Source organism: Bubalus bubalis, chromosome 17 (assembly GCF_019923935.1).
Source record: "Bubalus bubalis isolate 160015118507 breed Murrah chromosome 17, NDDB_SH_1, whole genome shotgun sequence".
Classification (NCBI taxonomy): domain Eukaryota; kingdom Metazoa; phylum Chordata; class Mammalia; order Artiodactyla; family Bovidae; genus Bubalus; species Bubalus bubalis.
In genome coordinates this window covers 1,142,529-1,163,396 of record NC_059173.1, presented here as the reverse complement: position 1 = coordinate 1,163,396, position 20,868 = coordinate 1,142,529, and the positions used below count along the sequence as shown (strand labels likewise).

At 63.2% G+C, this 20,868-nt stretch overlaps 1 protein-coding gene across 3 annotated transcripts in view; it reads right to left on the bottom strand.

Annotated features, from left to right (window-relative positions):
- The window catches only part of BCR (BCR activator of RhoGEF and GTPase), an 87,987-nt gene that overhangs the window by 47,269 nt on the left and 19,850 nt on the right, over positions 1 to 20,868 (bottom strand). For 2 of the 3 annotated variants that reach the window (XM_006065612.4, XM_006065611.4), the window contains exon 2: positions 141 to 307. In XM_006065612.4, the coding sequence (XP_006065674.4) occupies positions 141 to 307 (167 nt within the window). Of the gene's footprint in view, positions 1 to 140; positions 308 to 858; positions 1,010 to 20,868 lie in introns of those variants that run through there. The other variant, XM_006065613.4, reaches the window with a different exon arrangement.

The window sequence follows — 20,868 nt, the reverse complement described above, 5'->3', positions numbered from 1 at the left end:
GCCCGCCCTCGGCCCCCCGGGACCCCCGCGTCCACCCTCCACGCCCACCCCCTCAGCCCGTGCACCCAGATCCAGGACGAGGGCCTCAGGGAGACTGGACCCTCGGCGGCCCCCTCTCCCACCCTCCTGCCCCGACTCACCGCTCTGCTGGGCTCTGCCGCGTCCCTGCCACCCCGGGCCTTGCTGCTGAGGTGGGGCGAGGAGGCGGGCGAGTCATCGATGTAGGGCAGCCCGTCCTGGGGCCGGCGCGGCTCCTCCGCCCGATCCGAGGCACAGCTGAACCCCGGCGGCGTCCCGAACAACGCATCTGCAAGTGCGGAGAAGCAGGTGGCATCAGAGGCAGAGAGGGGCTGAGGGCTGTCAGCCTGCGGGGAGTGGCACCCCACCTGTCCCCTGCGGGCCTGGAACAGGGGCCTCGTATAGCCAAACCTCACCTTCACAGCTGACTCTGCAGGCGGGCGGGGTGGGGCGCCTCCTCCCCAGACAAGGTGAGGCTGGGCCTTTGATCCCCGTAGGTGGGGGTAGTGGGGCCTGAAGGGTGGACCCCAAACGCTAGAGGCCTGCTGTCCAGGGACGTCTTTAAGCCCCATCTGGGGGGATCCTAACTGACCCCACCAACCCAAGTGCAAGGCCAGGAGACAGGCTGTGCACCCCTGCCCCCCAGCTGAGAGTCCCCACGAGCAGAGCGTGGCTTGTCCTACAAGCAAGCTCTCCCCGAATTGGGGAGTGGGTGGTACCTGGCCACAGAGCCGACACCCTGTTCCTTCAGGTGCTAGACAGTCAGCGCTCCCCCCACCCCGCCCCCACGGATCACAGGCCACATGGGCTCCAGAGCCCGCTTCCCAGAGCCGTTCTTACCGAGCGGACTCCCTGGCTGGGCCATCAGCCCGCAAGGGCCCGGCCCGTTCCAGCCTCACGTCACGGCCGCCCGTCCACTCGTCCTTCCAGAGGGCGCCCGGGCCTTCCAAGAGGTCATCCCAACGGGGCTCGGTCACGTCACTGTGACGCGCCCGCTGGCAGTCCAAGGTGACGGCACAGGCGGCCTCCAGGGCGGTCAGCCCCCAGGTGGCGACACCTTCCGGCACCAAACGTTCTGCATGCTGGAAGCACCCGGACCGACCCGGCCAGGTGGGGCCCAGTGCCTGGCACCGGCTTTCCAGAGCCTACTAGAGCAGAGGACAGGCCTCACTGCCTTCCACGGGCGCCGCGGGGACGAGCTGCAGGCCGAGACGGGCCACTGAGCTGCGGGCGCCCGCAGGCCGAAGTCCCCACTCCCTGCCCCGCCCCCACCTCGCCCCACCCCTCCAGCTCCGCTCCCGGAAGGTCACCGTCCTCCAACAGGGGCCCTCAGCCCTGGCTACCCGCCAGCGTCATCCAGGGGCTCAGAAAGCGTAACCCAGGCGGGCCCCACACCTACTGACCGAGTTGGGGGTGGCCTGGGCCCCGGTGGCTGCGAAGGACCCCCAGGGGGCTCCAGCCAGGGCAGAGAGCCTGTCCTGCCGCCCCCCCGGCCCGGGGCTGTGCCTGGGGCCCTGGGGTCTGCACTCAGGGGCCGGTCACCAAAGCCAGGCTGGGCTCTGCCTGTGGGTCCACAGGAGGGTCCCAGTCCTCAGGAGCCGCTTCTTGGGTGAGAGCCGCAGAGGACGCTGTGGGCTGCACCAAGGCACCCTGCTACCTCTTAATCCATCATCTGAGGGGCTTCAGGGACCAAGATCACTGCGCTGGGTGTCGCCCTTGGACTTCGGGGTCTCAATTTTTTTTTTGGCCGCACATCACAACATGTGGGATCTTAGTTCGGCGACCGGGGATGGAACCCACGCCTTCTGCACTGGGAGATCAGAGTCTTAACCACGGGGCCACCAGGGAAGCCCCTGGACTGTGGGTTCTGTACCGTCCTGAGGGGGCAGCCCGAGGCCACAGTCAAGCACTGCCTCCTCCTGAGAAGACCCAGAGGCTCAGCTAGCTCTCACTCAGCGTTCCTGAGGACTGGGGGTGGGGGGGGTACAGAACCCTGGTCCACACCCACCCCCCAAACAAGTCTCATCCCGGGTTCCTGTTCTTTCTGGAATCACATTTTTTTTTTTTTTTTTAATAAAATAAATGTCCTCCGGCGGGGGGGCAGGGAGGAAGGTCGCAGACTCGAGAGGCTCCGGTTCCACCCAGGTGGCAACACAGCTGAGACAGCGCCGGTCACTCAAGCCATCCGCGTCTCAGGTTCGCTGACTTGAAACTGGGCCCAGAAACTAGACCACGGACAGAGCCCGCCTGGCGCTGAAACGTCCCTGTCGCCCAGCCCTCCCTGCTGCCTTCGACAGCTCTACCCTCTGCCCCGCTTCCCATTAGCGCAGAATGGCCAGCGTCCACACGTCCCAAGAAACCTTCAGCTTTTCTTTTTTTTTTAATAACCATGTTGTAAAAAGTTAACATATTCTTCATTTCGTGGAAGAACATGACCTGAGCGCGTCACCTGATTGCCAGGCCTGCGAGCGCATTGAGCTCACGTCCGAGGTCAAGTCGACACCGAATCCCCAGTGAGAACCTTGGGATGTCAGGGTCAAGCTTGGGACCCCAGGGCTCACCCTCAAGAACCGCAAGTGTTCACACGTGTGACTTCCTCACGTGCTGGTTCCACAACAGCATCCGGGCTAAGGCCCGGTGTAAACCGAAGTCCTCGGTGAGGGGGCGCTGGCCCGTGTCAAGAGGGGCTGGCTGTCGGTGCTGCCGTGGAAGCTTCGCCCGGCCAGACCAGTCCGAGGGGCCAGGTCTGCAGCCAGATGCCAGGGGTCACAAGGTGGTGCCCTGGAAACTAAAAACCCAGCCGTCTCCCCACTCTGCACACATCTCCCCAGTGGACATTGGTTAAAGGAACCAGTGCCGTTAAGCCTCGGTCCTGGCTGGCGGCCACCCCTTGTTTCTCACCCAAGGGCTCAGTGTGCCGCCCAGCTCATCTGGACTTGACACCCCTCATTTTGATGACCGCCCCCTCCCCACCCCGCCCCAGGCTGTTCTGACGCAAGTGTGTCACGGGAGGAAAGCCCCCCGCCCCCGCCTCCTGCTTCTAAGCAACACGCGGGGAACTGTCTTCCTCTCGCTCTGCAGCTTCCACACCCGACGTCCCCCCGTCTTGAGCGTAAGGCACGATTTGGGATGAGAAAGGCTGCTGTCTGCCCAGAACCACAGCACAGCGAGAGGCAGGGCGTGCCCTCCACTCCTCTGCCAGCGACACCCAGGGGGAAATCCTCTCCAGGCTTGGCCACCTCGGGCAGGACTGGGCACTTCCTATAAAGCTTGACCCAAAGCTGAGGCCAAACCCAGGAAAGCAGTGTGTGTGGACTTGGTGGGCATGGGATCCCATGGCTTCTAGAGTCTCTGGGAGATGTTGTTGTTGTTGAGTCGCTAAGTTGTGTCCGACTCCTGCGATCCCCTGGACTGTAACCCGCCAGGCTCCTCTGTTCATGGGGTTTCCGGACAAGAATAACTGCAATGGGTTGTCATTCCCTCTTCCAGGGCAATCTTCCCGACCCAGGGATCGAACCGAACGAACCGGTGTCTCCTGCATTGACAGGCGGATTCTTTACCGCTGAACCACCAGGCAAGAGAGGAGGCTCAGCTGAACAGCTCACAGTGCGGAGGGGAGGAGGAGGGACGGAGTGGGGCTGAGTCATAGTTCCGGCTGAGTGTGGAACAGCTGAGTGTGGAAGAGCGTGGAAAAGCGTTTACACAGTGAAACCTGAAACCTCCTCTGCACGCAAGCAGCCCAGCACTCTGTGCATCTACAATCCATTCTGACGCCTAGAGAAAAGGCAGCCTCCCTCCCCACGCCACAGAAAAGGCAAAGGAGTAAGTCTGGGGGGTGCCAAGTTCACGTCCCCTTCTTACATCTGAAGGGCAACACAGGTTTTAAAAAAAAAAAAAAAAAGTCCTTCAAAACATCACACACAGAACACCCACAGGATCCAGCAACCCCGCTTCCGGGTATGGACTTGAAGGAATTCAAAGGAGGGTCACGCCCAGGTATCTGCCGGCCCACGTTCACAGCGGCCAAACGGCAGGAGCACGCGCCTGCCCGCTGAGGGACAACTGACACAGGATTCAAAGCGGACACCGCTCGGCCTTAGAAAGGAAGGCTGTCCAGCGCCCGCAGCAACGCGGCTGAGTGACCCCGGCCAGACCCGGAAAGGCAGGTTCACCCTCTCACTGCACCCTGTGTTGCTCTTGTTCAGTCGCTCAGTCGTGTCTGACTCTTCGGGACCCCATGAACTGCAGAGTCTGTTAATTTCATGGCTGCTGTCCACGGGGTCGCAAAGAGTCGGACACGATTGAGCAACTGAACTGACGGACTTAACTGCAGCACACCAGGCCTCCCTGTCCTTCACCGTCTCCCAGAGCTTGCTCAAACTCATGTCCATTGAGTTGGTGATGCCATCCAGCCATCTCATCCTCTGTCGTCCCCTTCTCCTCCCGCCTTCAGTCTTCCCCAGCATCAGGGCCTTTTCAAATGAGTCAGCTCTTCACATCAGGTGGCCAAAGTATTGGAGTTTCAGCTTCAACATCAGCCCTACCAAAGAACACCCAGGACTGATCTCCTTTAGGATGAACTGGTTGGATCTCCTCGAAATCCAAGGGACTCTCAAGAGTCTTCTCCAACACCACAGTTCAAAAGCATCAATTCTTCAGTGCTCACTATATGAGGTCCCTAAACAAACTTGTATACACAGAACAAGGAACAGGGGTTACCAGGGCAGCAGGTAGAAGGGAACGGAGCGATATAGTTTAACGGGGCAAAGTCTGGTTCAGGAAGAAGACGACTCCTGGAGCTGGACAGCGGGGACGGCTGCACAGCGATGAGAATGTGCCTCGTGCCTCCGTGCTGGGCACGCACAAGGACTAAAACGGCACACTTAACTGTAGGCACACACTCCTGGGGGTCCCTCCTGCCAGTGGAGGAGACCCGAGACCCGGGTTCCAGCCCCCGGTGGGGAAGATCCCCTGGAGGAGGAGATGGCAACCCACTCCAGTGTTCTTGCCGTGAAAATTCCATGGACGGAAGAGCCTGTGGAGCTCCATGCAGTCCACGGGGTGCAAAGAGTCGGACATGACCGAGCGCACACACAGATACACACACGTCTAAGGGCCCTGCCGCCACTGGCGACGTCGGGGAGCGGACGAGGAGGGCCTCATCTCCAGCAGCCTCTCGGCAATCACAGCCCAAACAAGCACGGAACGGGGGGTGAAGTCAGTCAGAAAGAGAGAAACAGGTATCGCAGACACATGGAATCTAGAAAAAGGGCACCGATCAAGTTATTGGCAAAGCAGAAATAGAGTTACAGATGTTTACAGAACAAACCTATGGTTACCAAGGGGGGCGGGGTGGGGGGGGCGGTGGGACAGACTGGGAGACTGGGACTGACATATACACGCTATGGTCTCTTAGACACAAAACCAACAAGGCCCTACTCGACAGCACAGAGAATCCTACCCAGGAGTCTGTAATGACCTACATGGGGAGAGAATCTAAAAAAAACAGCAGATATTTATGTATAACTGATTCACTTTGCTGGGCAGCAGGAACCTGACAGTGTAAAGCAGCCACACTACAGTAAAAACTAAAAAGAAATCAGCAGAAAATGAGCACAGAATCGAAACATCCAAGGGGGTGCTGCCTGAGCGGCGGGGAGAGGCCTGGGTGAGGGACATTGGGGCTCCATGACACCCCCAACCTGTGAGCTCCTTCAGCAATAAAGATGATGAAGGGAAGGATGGGCCTTCTCTGTAGAGCAGATCCAGGTGTCACAGAGCCCCACCGTCTCCGCTGGGCTTGCATGCCCCCTGCCCACTCGCACACCCCCCACCTGGGCTGGGTGCGATCCCTGCGGCGAGGGCAGGACCTGATCCATCGCAGACCACACCCGGGAACCGCCTAGCACGTGCCTGCAGCCCTCAGATGCTGTGCCCCCTGGCCTGAGACAGCCCGGCCACAGCTGCCCAGGAAGCAGCAGGCGCCCCAGGAACTTCGACACGCCCCTCCCCATTTCCACGTCGAGCGAGACCCCCTCTGAAGCCTCTGCCCGGCCTCCTGGGAAACCCCGCCGCAGGGGTCTGCGGGAACACGTGCAAAACGGAGCTCGGACCATGGCCGTTCTGTCCTGGGGGCGGGCGAGCAAGGCGGGGGGCCTCCTGGACCCTACGTGCCCGGAGCATCCCCAGCTCCAGCCTGGATCGCCTGGCCGCCGGATCCCAGCCCAGGTCCCGCCCTCAGGCCAACGCGCCCCTGGGGGCGAGTCCGTGGGTGGGCGGCCCTCGGTTGGGGGAGTAAAGGTCCGTGGCCTTCCCGCCCAGAACACACCAGGGAAGGAGAGAGTGCGGGGAGCGGCCCGGCTGATAAGACAGGCCCCCGGGGTCAGGAAGACACAAGGGCTGGGGTGCGCCGCAGGAAGACCCCAGCGGGACGTGCTTATTTGCAAAGGTAAAAGCACCTCAGACGGCGGCTTCCTTCCGGCGGTCAGCTCAGAGAACCGCTCCACCACGCCCCCTCGGGCTTCCGCCCTCCCCGCCCAGCCCCACACCCCGCGGTGCTGGCCCCCGGCCCAGCCCAGTGCTGGCGGTGCTGCGCTGGGTACTCTCGACGCTCGTATTCCCGGTGGCTAGCGGTGGGGTGGGGGCCCTGCAAGGTAGGCTCGCTCCTCTGAGAGAGGCTCAGAAAGCCGGGGTGTGGGGGTCAGGTATCACTGAGGGGCGCACAGTCCCCACGGGACAGAGCTGGCCCTGGACCCACAGTCATCCTCTGCTTTGAGCCCTCCCGGGGGCTCGGTGGTCGGGAACCCTCCTGCAGGGCAGGAGACTCGGGTTCCATCCCTGGGTGGGGGAGCGCCTCTAGAGGAGGGAACGGCCCCCCACTCGTGTTCTTGCCTGGGAAAGCCCATGGACAGAGGAGCCTGGCGGGCTACAGCCAGCCCACGGGGTCGCAGAGTCAGACACGACTGACCGACTCAGCAGCGGCAGCAGCGCGCCGCCCCGTGCGCTGAGAGCAGATGCGGGGTCCAGGCTGGCTCCTGTATTTGCGGCAGCACCTGCAGCCCAGTCAGGGGATGCCTGTGCTGCTCAGGAAAGTAAGTTTCCCAAAGAGTGGAAACTCTCACATCTTTGATGTAACAAGTGGGTATTTTTGCAAAATTCCCGCTGACCTCTGCCCTAAACTGCCTCTGGGCCAAGCACAGGGCTGGCCGCTCACGTCGGCTCCTTGAATCCCCCCCACCTCCGTCCCCTTAGGAGGCAGGAACTTCCAGACGCCTGCTTTTCAGACGGGGACACTGAGTCCCGGAGAGAGGAACTGCGTCCGCGTCTGTCTGCGTGAGCTGCCCAATTCAGTCAACTTACAAACACTTCCAAGCAAAGGCATTTTTCAAAAGCCAAACTGGCAACCATGTGACTCAGCAATTCTCGTCCCGGGTATGTGTAACTCAGGTGAAAACAGGCGTCCAAACCAAAACTTATTACCAGAATGTACAACTGTTCTTTCGCAACATTTCCAGAACAATCAGAACGTAAAACAACACAGGCATCCATCAACAGAGGAACGGGTCAGGAAGGACAAGTCGGAAGCCTGGGACGCATGCGCGCACACACACTCTGCCATATACGAGACAGACAACCACCAAGACCTACTGTAGAGCATAAGGAGCTCGACTCAATATTCTGTGACAAGTTGTACGAGCAAAGAACCTGAAAAAGAGTAAACAGGGACGTCCCGAGTGGGAAAGAACCCACCTGCCAACGCAGCAGACGCGGGTTTGAGCCCTGATCCAGAAGAGCCCACAGGCCTCAGAGCAGCCACGCCCGTGGGTCACAGCCACTGCGGGCCGTGCCCTGTGACGAGAAGCTGCCGCAAGGAGAAGGCTGCGCGGCAGAGGAGCCCGGCTCACCCCAACCAGAGAAAAGCTCACGCTCGGCAACGAAGCCCCAGCACCGCCAGAGCAAGGGACGGGTTCGATTATAAACCAGAATAAACACGTACAAGCTCAACCGAGTCGCCTCTGCAGTATGCCCGAGACTGACACGCCCTCGTAAATCAACGATGTGAGAGCGTCAGTCGCTCCGTCGCCTCTGACTCTTCCCGACCCCGTGGGCTGTAGCCCGCCAGGCTCCTCTGTCCATGCGATTCTCCAGGCAAGAATTCTGGACGGGGTTGCCATTCCCTTCTCCAGGGGATCTTCCCGACCCAGGGATCAAACCCACATCGCAGGCAGATTCTGTACCACCTGCCATCTTCACTTTAAATCAATCATACTCTAGTAAAAACAAAACCAAAAAACCCCCTGACTTGTTGATAAACACATGGACATACCAAAGTGGTCTATCCATAGAAAGGAAGATTATTGGCTTAGGAAGACCACAGCGTGGATGAACCTCCCCAGCTTTATGGCAGAAGTGAAGTGAAGGTCGCTCAGTCATGTCTGGCTCTTTGGGACCCCGTGCACTATACCGTCCATGGCATTCTCCAAGCCAGATTACTGAGTGGGTAGCTTCTCTCTTCCCCAGAGGACCCTCCCAACCCAGGGATGGCTCAGGTCTCCCGCATTGCAGGCAGATTCTTTACCTGCTGAGCCACCAAGGAAGCCCAAGAATACTGGAGTGGATAGCCTTTCCCTTCTCCAGGGGATCTTCCCAACCCAGGGATCAAACCGAGGTCTCCCGCACTGCAGGCGGATTCACCACCTGAGCCCCAGTGAGGGCAGCCCCCAAACGCCAGGCAGCGGCCTGACCCCATGTACACGAAACGTCCACAACAGGCCGGTCCACAGAGGCAGATAGCAGGTGCCCGGGGAGTGTGGGGCTTCCTTTCGGGGTGATGAAACTGGGAAGTGGACAGGGGAGGCGGCTGGCTGCCCAACACTGCGCCCCTGAGCCGTTCACGTGAAAACCTTTCCTTTTCTGTTATATAATCTCATCTCCATGGTACAAAATGGAAAAACTGTTATTGTCTCTTAAACCAGGAACCTGGGAACATAATCCAGCTGTTTCCTGACGAGCTAGAGCGTCGTTCCGGACAGACGTCAGGACGGCCTGGCACCAGGACCCCGAGCGACCGCGGGCAGAGAGCCGGGGCCGCGCGTTCTGACGCGGCTGGGTGGTTCCTCTGTTTTGCCTTCTTCCACCGGCAGGCTGGCAGCTGTCCCTTCCTGCAGCCACACCACGCGAGTCAACATCCTTTTCCAGAGAGATGGCCCCCGTCCAATCGGCCCCTTCAGCCCGGCGGGGTTCTGTGGGGGGAGGAGGGGCAGAGAGAGCACCCCAGGAGCCAGCCCTGCCAGCCCTCAGGCAGCCACCCAGACTATGAACCAGACTGGCAATTCCCTGCCAGGCACAGAAGGCCCCAGGCTGGCTATGGACCGCCCCCAGGCCAGAAAACGTAGTTGGGAGGGGCCTGAGCTTGCCCCACCCTCCAGGCAGCCCCAGGTGCCCTGAGCCAGGCTGAGCTCTTGGGGGCGAGGCCCTGCCCAACAGCCACAACAGCCTGTCCCGCCCAGCTGGGTGGAGACCAAATCATCAGGTCAACTTGGCTGGCCTTCCAGCACCAAAGCCCACATGCCCCGAACAGCACCCACCACATCATCAGAGGACTTTCCTCTGTCTCCGAGGACCCACCCAACTGTGCCTTTGGCTCCCAGATCCCCCGGGGGGTGGGGGGTGGAAGGCCACCGATGCTTCGGGCTCAGACAGAGGCTGCAGGACCAGCTGGGAGCAGCCGCAGCCCTCGGCCGCGCCGTGACCCGACTCTGCATAGCCTGACTCTGACACCGCGCAGTCTGGCTCCAGACAATCAAGCTAACGTTTATTGAGCAGCCCGCCCCTCGGGCCGGCACAGTGCCGGACGCAGGATGGCAGGGGCACCCAGCCCCAGCCCTGAGAGCCGCAGAACCCCAGGTATCGTGTGGCGAGGCCACCGACGAGGGGCGGCCGGACCCCCCAGGCGGGCAGCAGAGAAGGAAGTCTCCCCCAGGAAGTAACCACGGGGTGAGGGGGCAGATGCCAGGTCCCCTGGGAAGGACAGAGGAGGAGGAGGAGGAGGAGGAGGAGGAGGAGGCCAAGTGAAAACAGGGGCTGAGACTGGGAGTGTGAGGCCACAAGCCAAGGGGTGCACAGGGCCACCCGGAGCTGGGCGCGGAGGAAGGACTTTCTCGGAGCCTCCAGGGGGCCTGGCCCTGCCCTGCCTCTGTTCCAGAACTGGAGACAATTCACATCTGTCGTCTGAGCCACAGCCTGCGGCCGTTCTGTTTGGGCACCCACAGGAGGCTGAGCAGACACAGCCTGTGGCCTGGAAGAGGTGCCACAGAGCCAGCAGAGAGAGGGCTGCCGAGGAGACCGGAGGGCTTTCCAGGGGTGAGGGCCGGGTGGGATAGAGGAACCAGCAGGGACACCCCCACGGAAGGAGGGGTCGGAGCCTCGGGGGACCCACACTCGGGTAGGGTGACGTGCGGGAACACAGCAGGAGGCCGCAGTCCTGCTGGGAGAGCCGGGGGCTGCGGAGGTCGTGAGGGTGGGCCCAGGGGCAGGCGACGCTGGCGGCACGTCTGGGTGAGGAGCTGGACTGCGGCCGGCTTGTGATGGTCACTCCAGGGGAGCGGGCACAGGGCCCGACTTCAGGGAGAAGCGACACGGACAGACGACAGGAATTGGCCGACGGCTCGGATACAGGAGGACGGGCCAAGAGGACAGCGCATCCCCCTGCCGGCATCTTGGGCCCGGCCACGGTGAACCAGCCACAGGGCCGTGGACTGGGGGCCAGGGGTATCACCGATCGGCAGGGCCTCCCCTTGGTGGCCTGGGCGCCCAGCCAGGAGCCGCGAACCTGCTTTGAGACCCCGCTGGGTCTGCAGGCCCCGCTGGACCCTCTCCCGCAGCAGCCGCCCAGGGCTCGCCTCCTCTTCCTCCGTGGCCCTGGAGTGGGGCCTGGCCCTGCCTTTCCCAGGGGCAGAGGCCCTGGCGCCTGGCCCCACGCCGCCCAGGGCGAGTGCCCGGGTGCCCTTATCTCAGCTGCTGGCCCGGAAGGCCAGTTTCTCTCTCTTGCCCATGCAGTTCAGAGGAAGCCCATGGCCTGTACGGGCCGCTCGGGCACAGACTGCACAACAAGAAGACACGTGGGTGCGGGGTCCTGGGCACCGGCCGCCTCACACAGTCACTCCTGCGCTGGGCACCACCCGCCCCAGGGTCCCCAGGACACTCCTACCCAGGCTGCCTCCCAGCGGGCATCAGCCCTGCTGACCTGGTTACCTGTCTGCAGGGCTCTCGGGAGACAGCGGGTGGCCGCTGGCAGCCCATGGGGTGGACACTGCTCTTCCTGGGCTCAGCTTCACCTCTGGCTCCGGGAGGATCGGGCGTCCCTGACTGAGCCACCCTGTGAGCGGCAGGGTGGGCAGAGGCTGCGAGGGGGCCCACCTGCCCACCTGCCATGGCGCTGGGTCTGCCCAGGGATGACCCTTTCGCTCATCGGGGCGGGAGGGTCCCCTCGCCCTGGTGATGAGCCCAGGGCAGGGGGCTGAAGCCCAGCCCTCGCTGGTCCTCTGGGCATCCGTGCGTGGGGACAGCCTCGGAGACCGGGCGTCAGGGGGCCGGCAGCCTGGCTGCCACCACGGGGAGGGCGTGCCCGGCTGCCTGCAGCGGGCCCAAGGTCAGCTCCCCCAAGCCACGTGTGAAGCAGTTAGGGAAAGCAGCTTGGGGCTGTGCCTTCCCCAAGCCTCAGGCACCCTCCCTCCACGCACACACAGGGGGACACGTGGCCGTGAAGGGCCTGGACCAGAGGTGGCCTGGGAGCCCAGAGCAGCGCACACGTGTGTTACTTGGGGGCTTCTCTGTGCACCTCCGGGGTCCACTCACTCGGTGGACACCCCCCCACCCTGCTTCTCTGACCAGGCCGGCAGCCGGCTGGCCACGACCCCCGCCAGGTCAAAGGTCAGACTCCAGGGCCCCAGCTCCCAGGTCTCGCGCCAGGGACTCAGGGGCATGGTCTGAGCGCCTTCCTGCCCGTCTATGGTGGTGGCTGATCGGGGCTTTCACTTGGGGGGGCATCCCTGGGAGTGTGTGAGGAGCCAGGGGGACCCAGGGTCCTCATTTTCAGCCTCTACGGTCTCCTGCTCCAGCCAATCGGAGGGTGGGGAGAGAACCCCGGTCTCAAGGAGGCCAGGGTGTGTGAGTGCCAGCCGCCCGGCCATCCTGCACCCCAGCTGCCCCCGCCCCCGAGAGCAGCGGGCATGCAGGTCGCTCCACCTTCCCAGGCTCTGCCATCAGGAAGCCTGGGGGCCCGTCGGTGCGGCTGGTGCACCCCAAGGGCCTGAGACCCTCCTCGGGCCTTCACGGTTCCCCGCCATGGTCTTGGTTCACGCCACGCCAGTTCTGATAGCTGCCTCAGAGGCCTCTGGAACCAGGCAAGCAAGACCGACAACAACACAGCCTCCACCCAGGCTGGCAGGCTCCTGGCCCACATCCTGCTCTCCTTCTTTGGGACCCGGAGGCCCCGCTGCAGTGGGCCCCTCCCCGGGCGGGGCAGGGCGCGGCGTCTCCTGCGAAACCCTGCAAGCCGCCTCCTCAGGCTCCATGATTCACTTCCTTCAGGAGCCCCGTGTGCTGTTTTCCAGCACAATCTCTCCTTACGTATGAATCAAGATCCTGGATCAGGCCTTCTGCTGCCGTGACTGACGTGAATCTTCCCTTTAGAAAATGTTCTTCCCACAGGACCCAAAGTCATTCTTCCATCAAGAGTGTGTGTGCACGTGAAGGCCGCTGACAACATCTTTTTATCTTATGGCATGTCGCCTGTGTCGATGCGTTCTTGGCAGAGATGAAGAGGTGACCAAGCTGTGTGACACATTCCTCGGTCTATGGTGATGGCAAGGAACAGCCAGGTTATGAAACTGAGGAGAGGAAGGTGGTGGCGCCCCTCCTGGTTATTGGGGCCTGGGTCAGCAAGCTACAGCTCGATCCGGCCCACGGCTTGCTTTTTTGTAAATAAAGTTTTATTGGAACGGCGGCACTCTCCACAAGACGGACAGCTGCTTTCAATCTGGGATGGTGAGGCTGAAAAGCTGCAACAGACACCAACCACCTGGGTTGCAGAGCTGAAAATGTTTAACAGCTGGCTCTTTGCAGAAACAAGGTGCCTGACCCCCCCACACCCTGTTCAGGATAAAAAGCAGAGGTGCAGAGGCCCCAGCATAATGGCTGTACATAGAGGATGGGCAGTTTTATTTTTTGAGTCAGGTTTACCATGAAAATGCCAGCACCCTCATTTCCACCTGAAAGGGGCCAGAAAGAGTGAGTCCAGAGACCCAGGTCCGGGCGGAAGTGACGTTAGACCTGGCCTGGAGACCAGGCGCAGGTCCGGCGGGTGGTAACCTGGAGGCGGGCCTGCATACGCCTAAGCGACAGGACACTCTGAGCAAGGAGCGGCCTGCTGTGTACACATCTTCACCTTGAGCTTGGAAAAGTCCCCTCGAAGCCAAAAACCACGCAGTCCTGGAGCTGCCTGAACATGCTGAGTGCCTCAAGGGGAAGAGAGCAGGGCCTGGCAGAACGCACTAGAGATGTGGCTTTGGACAGCGTGCGTGCAGACTGGGACTGAAGGTGCCTCTCGCTGCCGGTGTCCACCTGGCAAAGCAACGGGCACTGTCTTCAGGCAGAGGCGGGGAGGGAGCTGCCGGGGGCGCGTCGCCCTGGGGTCCAGCCTTGTCGAGAGGATGGGGCACGAGCAAGCATCTGAGCTGCCCAGGGGCCAGAAGGAAGGACATGTTGACTGCGAGCCTGCTGAAACGTGGATGAGCTGTCAGGAGCGGGACACAGTCGTATCCAGGGAGGCTCTGCCGAGGAGAAGCCGCTTTCACATGCATCCTCAGTGCTGGGTCTTCAGCTGCCTCGTCATTAGTGCTGGCCTCGTTGGCTCCCCCACCCAGAAGAAAACCTCTCCCCCTTTGGATTCAGCATCTCGCTCTCTCCCAAGATGCCCCCAGATCGATGGCTGGTCAAATCCCAGGAGCATGGAGCCCCTTGAGAACGTCCAAGGTCCTGAGTTATTGCAGGTTTGGTCTCTGGGATGGCTTTTATTTTTGGCTGCACCGGGTCTTCACTGCCACACACGGGCGCTCTCTCGGTTGCAGCGAGCGGGGACTCTCTGGCCGCTGGGCATGGGCTTCTAATTGCAGGGCTTCCCCTGACGCGGGGCAGGGGCCCAGCACAGGCAGGCTTCAGCAGCTGAGGCAAGCACGCTCAGCGGGTGTGCTTCCGGGGCTTAGCCCTCCGGGCCTGTGGGATCGTCCCCGATCAGGGATCAAACCCGTCTCCTGCGTCGGCAGGTGGATCCTTTACCCCTGCACCACCAAGGCGGCCCTGGGACAGTTCTTCAACTGAAGGCTCTCTGCGGAGGCGGGACCATCTCACAGGGTCCAAGCGCTGTGCTGAGACCCCTGCTAGGTCAGCCCAGCCCCTGGGTGGCCTTGTCAGCCCTGGGAGTGGGGTGGGGGTCCCAGCAGGTCCCGTTGACAGGAAACCAGACTCTGCCCATCGATGGTAACAAACGTCCCACCCGCATGGTGGGGGGCTGTGCCCGTGTCGGGGCATGCGGGAAACCTCCAGACGAAGACGAAACTATTCTAAGAGAAAGTTTAAAAAACAACAACAAAAAAACAGACGCTCCCCACCCCTACCAAAGAAGTCACTGCCAGGATGTCCCTCAGGTCGTGAGGTCCCTACCCCGCCCTCCGGGCCCATCTGCCTTCTGGACCCCTGGACAAGCCCCCTGCACGCACTCTGTGCAGAAAGCACGGCCGTGGCGAGTGGGGAAGGGCGGCGGGCGTTCACACCTCTGCCCAGGAATCTCCTGCGTGCGACGCTGCTCCCGGTATTCCCGCCCCACACCTTCCGAGGGCGCTGGTGACTCCGCCGCCCCCTCTCCAGTGGCTTCTCCTGCGGGAGCCCCGAGCCTGGCCCAGCTGGCTGCTACGGGCCAGCCCTCGGGGAGCCCCAGGGCCCCGACAACTCAGTGTCCAGCTCGCGATGCCGGGAGCACCTCCCTGCCGCCCTGCTCAGCCTCATCTTTGCCCCATTGAGGCCTCCTCTATGGATTCTGCCATCCCAGCAGGGCAGCCACAGCTGCACGTTAAATTCCTGCCCGCATTTCTGGGGTGGGGGGAAGGCTTTGGGCTCCCCAAGCGTGGACATCTTTGCCAACATGCGGATTCCTGGGGCTGGAGGATCCCAGAAGCTGTCCCACGTGCCAGACCCGCCTTCCCAGTCGCCTGGAGAGCCCCACGGCCAGCTGTCACCCACCCCGCACGGCAGGAATCCAGCAGGAACGTGCCCTGCGCCCTTCCCTGGATACCAGGGCCACCTGCCCCATCTGGCCGGGCACATGGCGGTCCTCCGTGGCACATGCCCCTAGTGGTATGGGGCTCCTGCCTGTCTGCAGTGGGGGCTGTGGGTGGCTGGGTGGCGGGGGCAGAGGGTCTGGGACCAGCAGACGAGGCAGCGGAGGGCGTCAGGAGCCGACCGTTCCCCTCTGTGGGGGTTCTCGTTTGTCAGCTGGGAGTGACTCGAGGAATCTGTAGGGCTGGGCTGGGACCCGCAGTTAGGGCCGTAACAGCCGGTACATGGCAGGCACCTCGCAGAGGAGGGGCTTTGCATCTGACTTGATCCGCACCCTCCCGTCCGCAGAAGGCGGGGCCATGCACCCTGGACGGGGGAGCCGGGTGGGGAGGGGTGTGTGTGTGGGGGGGGGGGGTCCGTCCCGGGGGCTAAGCTGATTGTGCTCGCCCCACCCCGCCCGTGGCCGTGGGAGCAGGCCTGGAATCCAGCACCCTGCGTCCTTCCCGGGACACCGTGGAGCATGTGGGCTCGCCAGTCACGGCCCCGCCTACGCCTGCTCCCACGTCTCTGCTCCGGTTTCAGAAGGGGAGCCGGACACCAGGCTAGAGTGGCGGGAGGAAGGGGCTGGTGGCGGGGGAAAGTCCCAGGAGAGGAAGTCTTTGGGGTCTTCCCCGTCCCCCTGGGGCGCCCCCAGCCTGTCCGAAGGCCGTTCGTCCCCTGCACACCGCCCTGCCTGTCTCCTCCAGCCTCCTCTCCCGGGGACCTGCTCGACACCCACCGGCCCAGACCTCAGCGTGACGTGACCCCTAGTTTCCTGTCACTCTCCAGCAGCTGGGAGCCGGGGGACACAGGGCTCAGCCCAGGCTGGCATCTGCAGATCCCGCAGGCCCGGGGCAGGCGTCTTCTGGATGCCGCTTTGCCAAGCACGGGGCCTGGCACCTCCTCCTCAGGACTTGTGGCCAGCAGACCGGCTGAGTCCTCTTTCTAGTGATGAGAAGCTTGGGGCCCAGCGAGACACGATCAACGGCCCAGGTCACCCAGCTGGGCGGTGGCGGGGCCTGGCACGTTGAGTTCTGTGCCAAGCCAGACGCTCAGGTGCCGCTCAGGTGCCATCCTGCCAGCCAGAGAGGCTGGGACCTTGGGGCGGACCGAGCCTGACCTGGCTGGGGGCTGCCCGTCATCTCTGGGTCTCTCTGGCTGGTCAGCAGGCCCACCTGATGGGTCCCGGCCTGTCTTGGCCTCAAGGGGAGATGCCTGACTAGGGGGACACAGCTCCGCCATGCTGCGGGGACGTCTGTGCCCAGATGGCACTGGTACCCAGCCCGTCACCTCGTGCGTCCAGGCGCCCCCATGGGCCGGGGGCCACCCGTGTGGGTGTGGCGTGTTTCTTCTGATCTGGCCCTGGGTTGGAGGGGTGGGATGGTGCCTGCAAGGCCCCTGTGTCCCACCGGTTGGTGGCCAGAGGGGGGACAGGACTCGGACGTGGGTTCTGGCGTCTGGATGCAGGTTGGGAAGCAGGTGGAAGGCCAGGGGGCTCTTAGGCAGAGGGTGGGAGAAAATCCAGCAGAGGGCCTCCTGTCAGGTTGGGGGCGGGGGTGTCGGATTTTTCAGGGAGGGGCATCTCAGAGTGCCTCCCTCATCAAGGCTGAGGGGTGGTCCTGCAGCTGACTCCCCAGGACCGAAGGGGGCAGTGGCGAGGGGCTGGCACGTCACCCGGCTCTGAGGCGCCCCCGTGACACTGCGCTGGACGCTGGCCAGCCCAGGCGCCGGCCAGGTTCTAACCCGTCCCCCCCGAAAAAGGCTGGTCCCATCACACGAGATCCTCAAGCCACTGTCTGGCTCCACGCGGCCCAGGGCTCGGCCGTCTCCCCGCCAGGATGCACCGTGGCCCGGCAGCTAGCAGGCCAGGGGCTGCCCATCTGCACTGCCCATGCAGCCTCTCTGGGGGGCCCTGCTGGCCTGAGTCCAGCCGCTCAGATCGGGCCGCTCCCCCATCAGACTGCCCTGGGGGACGTGCCCTGGTCCCAGCCAGGAGCAGGTGCATTTCGGGCTGGAGCGAGGTGAGACCCAGAGACGGCTGGGGCTGACTCTGGGCCTTGGAGATGCTTTACAAAGTGTGCGATGTGGGAAGGGTCTTTTTGCTGGCAGGGCACTGGAGGACGTGGTCAGGTTCCTTCCTGGAGGAAGTGGCTGGAAAGGGCCTGACATATGGAGGCCTGCGGCGGGTACCAGGCCGCTGTGCAGGTGGGTGACCTGGATGGTCTCCACCCCCACTCCCGGCAGGGGGTTGGCAGTGCCCGGTCGGGAGGGACAGAGACCTCGGGGTCGGCAACCTGAGGCCCAGGAATCGGGCTTGTCTTCTCCAGGCCTGTCTGGCAAGTTCGAGCCCAGATCCTGTGGCTTTAAAACAGGACCCTAGGAACTGCGAGCCTGCGGCATGCGTGATCTGGGTGAGCCGGGCTGGGATTCCACCACGCGGGGCGTTTCTGGAAGACGTCCAAGGTGCACCGCTGGGGTCAGGCACCCCTGGGAGCACCTCCAATTGCCGTGTCCTCCTGATTCCTGCGAGAAGGAACTCCTCCTGGTGGGCCCGGGGCCTCCTGCAGTGTGGGGGTCCACTCTGCCTGTGTTCATGGGCTGAGTCTCTCTGCAGGACTCGTCTCTCCCCAAAAGTGTTCAGAACTGATGCCCCAGACCCCCGTGGGGACCTGCTCTCCAGGCTGGCCTGCAGGTGGGCCCCCCGCCTGAGTCGGGGTCTGGCAGCTGTGCCTGTCGTAGGCATGGCCAGGTGGGTTGCGGAAGCAGGATCAGCGCCCAGCTAGACTGAGGACTGAGCCGCAGGGCCAGGGCAGGCTGGCGCTCGCGATGACAACTGGGATTATCACCGGAGGCAGTAATTCCCACGTTGACAGTTTCAAGTTTCAGGTCAAGAGCTGAGGCCAGTCCTCCCACGGCCTTTGGACGAGAGCCTCGCGGCTTGTTTCCCGCCTGCTTCCTCAGCTGCTTTTGAGACCCTGAGCCCCAGGGGGTGGGGAAGCCCCTCTTGGGTCTGGGACAGTATGTGTGGGGGAGCCACGCCTTCCTGGTGGGAAGCTCTGAGACCAGGGTTGGTGGGGGGGGTGCACGTTCAGCTTTCAGGGTGGACCAGAGGGACGGGATCGCCAGGCCAGGGTCCCCCCAGACTCACGGAGGCCTGACGGGTGCCACGGGCCTGCGGCCATGTGACCCCAGCCCCCAACACGGGGACGATGCTTCCCAGCACCGCCCCCCGCCCCCCAGCGAGTGGCCCCCACCCCGTCCCCCAGAGCACAGCCTGCTGCCTGGCATGGACGCAGAGGGCGGCACTGAGAGTCCTGGGCAAGTTGGGCTGGGGCGGGGTGCGTGGTGTGGATCTCGGGGACACGGAGCCGGCAGCCCTCGTGGGCTGCACCACGTGAACAGCTGAGGCGTCGGATAATTATGAGCAACGATGCCTGTGCTTCTTGACGCTTCCTGCTCCGGCAGGGGAACCCGCGCGGCCTGCTAGTCACCCCCAGGGTGTGCGTGCGGGGTGTCATTATCCCCACTTCACTGGTGGGAATGGGGAGACGGGAAGCCGGCCGCCCGGCCCACGGGGACCCCAGTTTGTCCGCTGTCTCTCTGTTCCGCAGGGATGACTGGAGGAGCCCCCTGGGACGGGAGTGTCAGGGGCTGGGAGCGGGGCATCACACTTCCTGCTCTGAATGTGCAGGTCCAGGTGGGCGAGCTCCTGGGCCTTTCGGGAGTCAGGGGGCACAGAACGCTTTCCCAAGTGGAGACAAGACTTCAGCCCTGACTTCTGCTCAGGTGGAAAACACCTCAAATTCTGGTGTCAAATACCAGGTATCAGCACCCCCGCCACCCACCCCCAGCCCGCTCTGAGTTCAGTCCCAGGGCGTCTGAAACTGGTCCAGCTCAGGGTGTGGCTTTGGACCCGTAAGGCTCTCCAGGAGCTAGCCTCAGCCGGGCAGACCTGCCGGCGTGAACCCCACTTTTGCAACTCGACTTGCCAGCTCTGGGGCTCGCAACACGGGGGCTTCCTCTTGGAAACTTTCAGCTTCTAAGAACAAGGTGCCTACAGTTCCGCTATAGACACGAGGACCAGAGGCAGCACACCTGGCCAGCACCTGCTGCCACTGCTGGGTGCCGCCTCCTGGGGCCCCAGCCCTCGAGGATGAACCCCCTGCCCCCCAAGGGGCCGGGCATGTCCTGTCTCAGGATCTCAGGGGCCCAAGCCCTCAAGGATGAACCCCTCTCCATGCGCAGGGCCAGCCACGCACTGTCTCAGGATCTCAGGAGCCCCAGGCCTCAAGGATGAACCCCACCACGCGCAGGGCCGGGCACGCCCTGTCTCGGGATCTCAGGGGCCCCAGGTCTCGAGGATGAACCCCCCCATGCGCAGGGCCGGGCACGTGCTGTCTCGGGATCTCAGGGGTCCCAACCCTCGAGGATGAACCCCCTCCACGCAGAGCCGGGCACGTGCTGTCTCGGGATCTCAGGGGCATGGGAGGGAGTCAGCGCCCTCATCTCCGAGATGAGGCTCAGAGACACCCGTGCGGACGGGCTGGGGCAGACACGCATGTTCACGCGGATGTGCACACGTCATGACCCGCGCGGGGTCGAGCCCTGCTCCCACTGCTAGGGGATCCACATCCCCCTGCTCGACACAGACCTGCCGCCCAGAGACCCAGGGGGACCAGGGCGGGGGCAGGAATCCCACCCACCCAGGTCCCCGCCCCACCTCTGCCCAAGGCTCAGGCTCGTGAACCCAGCGTCCCGGCCTGACAACCTGGCTTGGGCCTGTCTGTCCTGCTCACGCGCGTGTCGCTGGCCCCGTCGGGGACACGAGCAGCTCCCTTCCACCCGGGCCACGTCTTCTCGCGCCCTTCACCCCATCCCACCTCCCCTACCCTGCTCCAGGAGACCCCCACCCCCGGCCAGCGCCGGGACAAACCCCTGCTCCCAGCTTTCCCGGCACTCGGCAACCTCTGAGCTTTCCCGGCACCCGGCAACCTCCGAGCTTCCGGCACTCGGCACCCGCGCGGTTCACAGAACTCAGCACCCGCGCGGTTCACAGAACTCAGCCCCCGCGCAGTTCACGGCTGTCCACAGGCCCGTCCGCCATCTGCAGAGAGCCGCCCCGTTACACGTCCTTTTTACCTTCCAGGGTTGGAGTCTCCGCCTCCCACTCAGGCTGGAGACAGCCTGTCTCAAACTTGCCCAGGCCCTCAGTGAGCCGTGGAGGCAGCCCGGGATGAGGTGGGCGGGTCTCCTTTCCTCCAGCAAATGTTAACTGAGCACCTACTATGCGCCCCAAGTCACTCCAGGTGATGGGGACACAGGAGTGACCATGGCAGGCAGTGACCACAGGCCTCGGGGAGCACAGAATGGACGGACGGGTGCGGGGGACCCTGGACAAGGGTCACTAGTCATTCTAAAGAGGACTCTACCACCCACAAGGCTGCCACGGACGGCAGAACGTGCAGTGATCTCAACCAG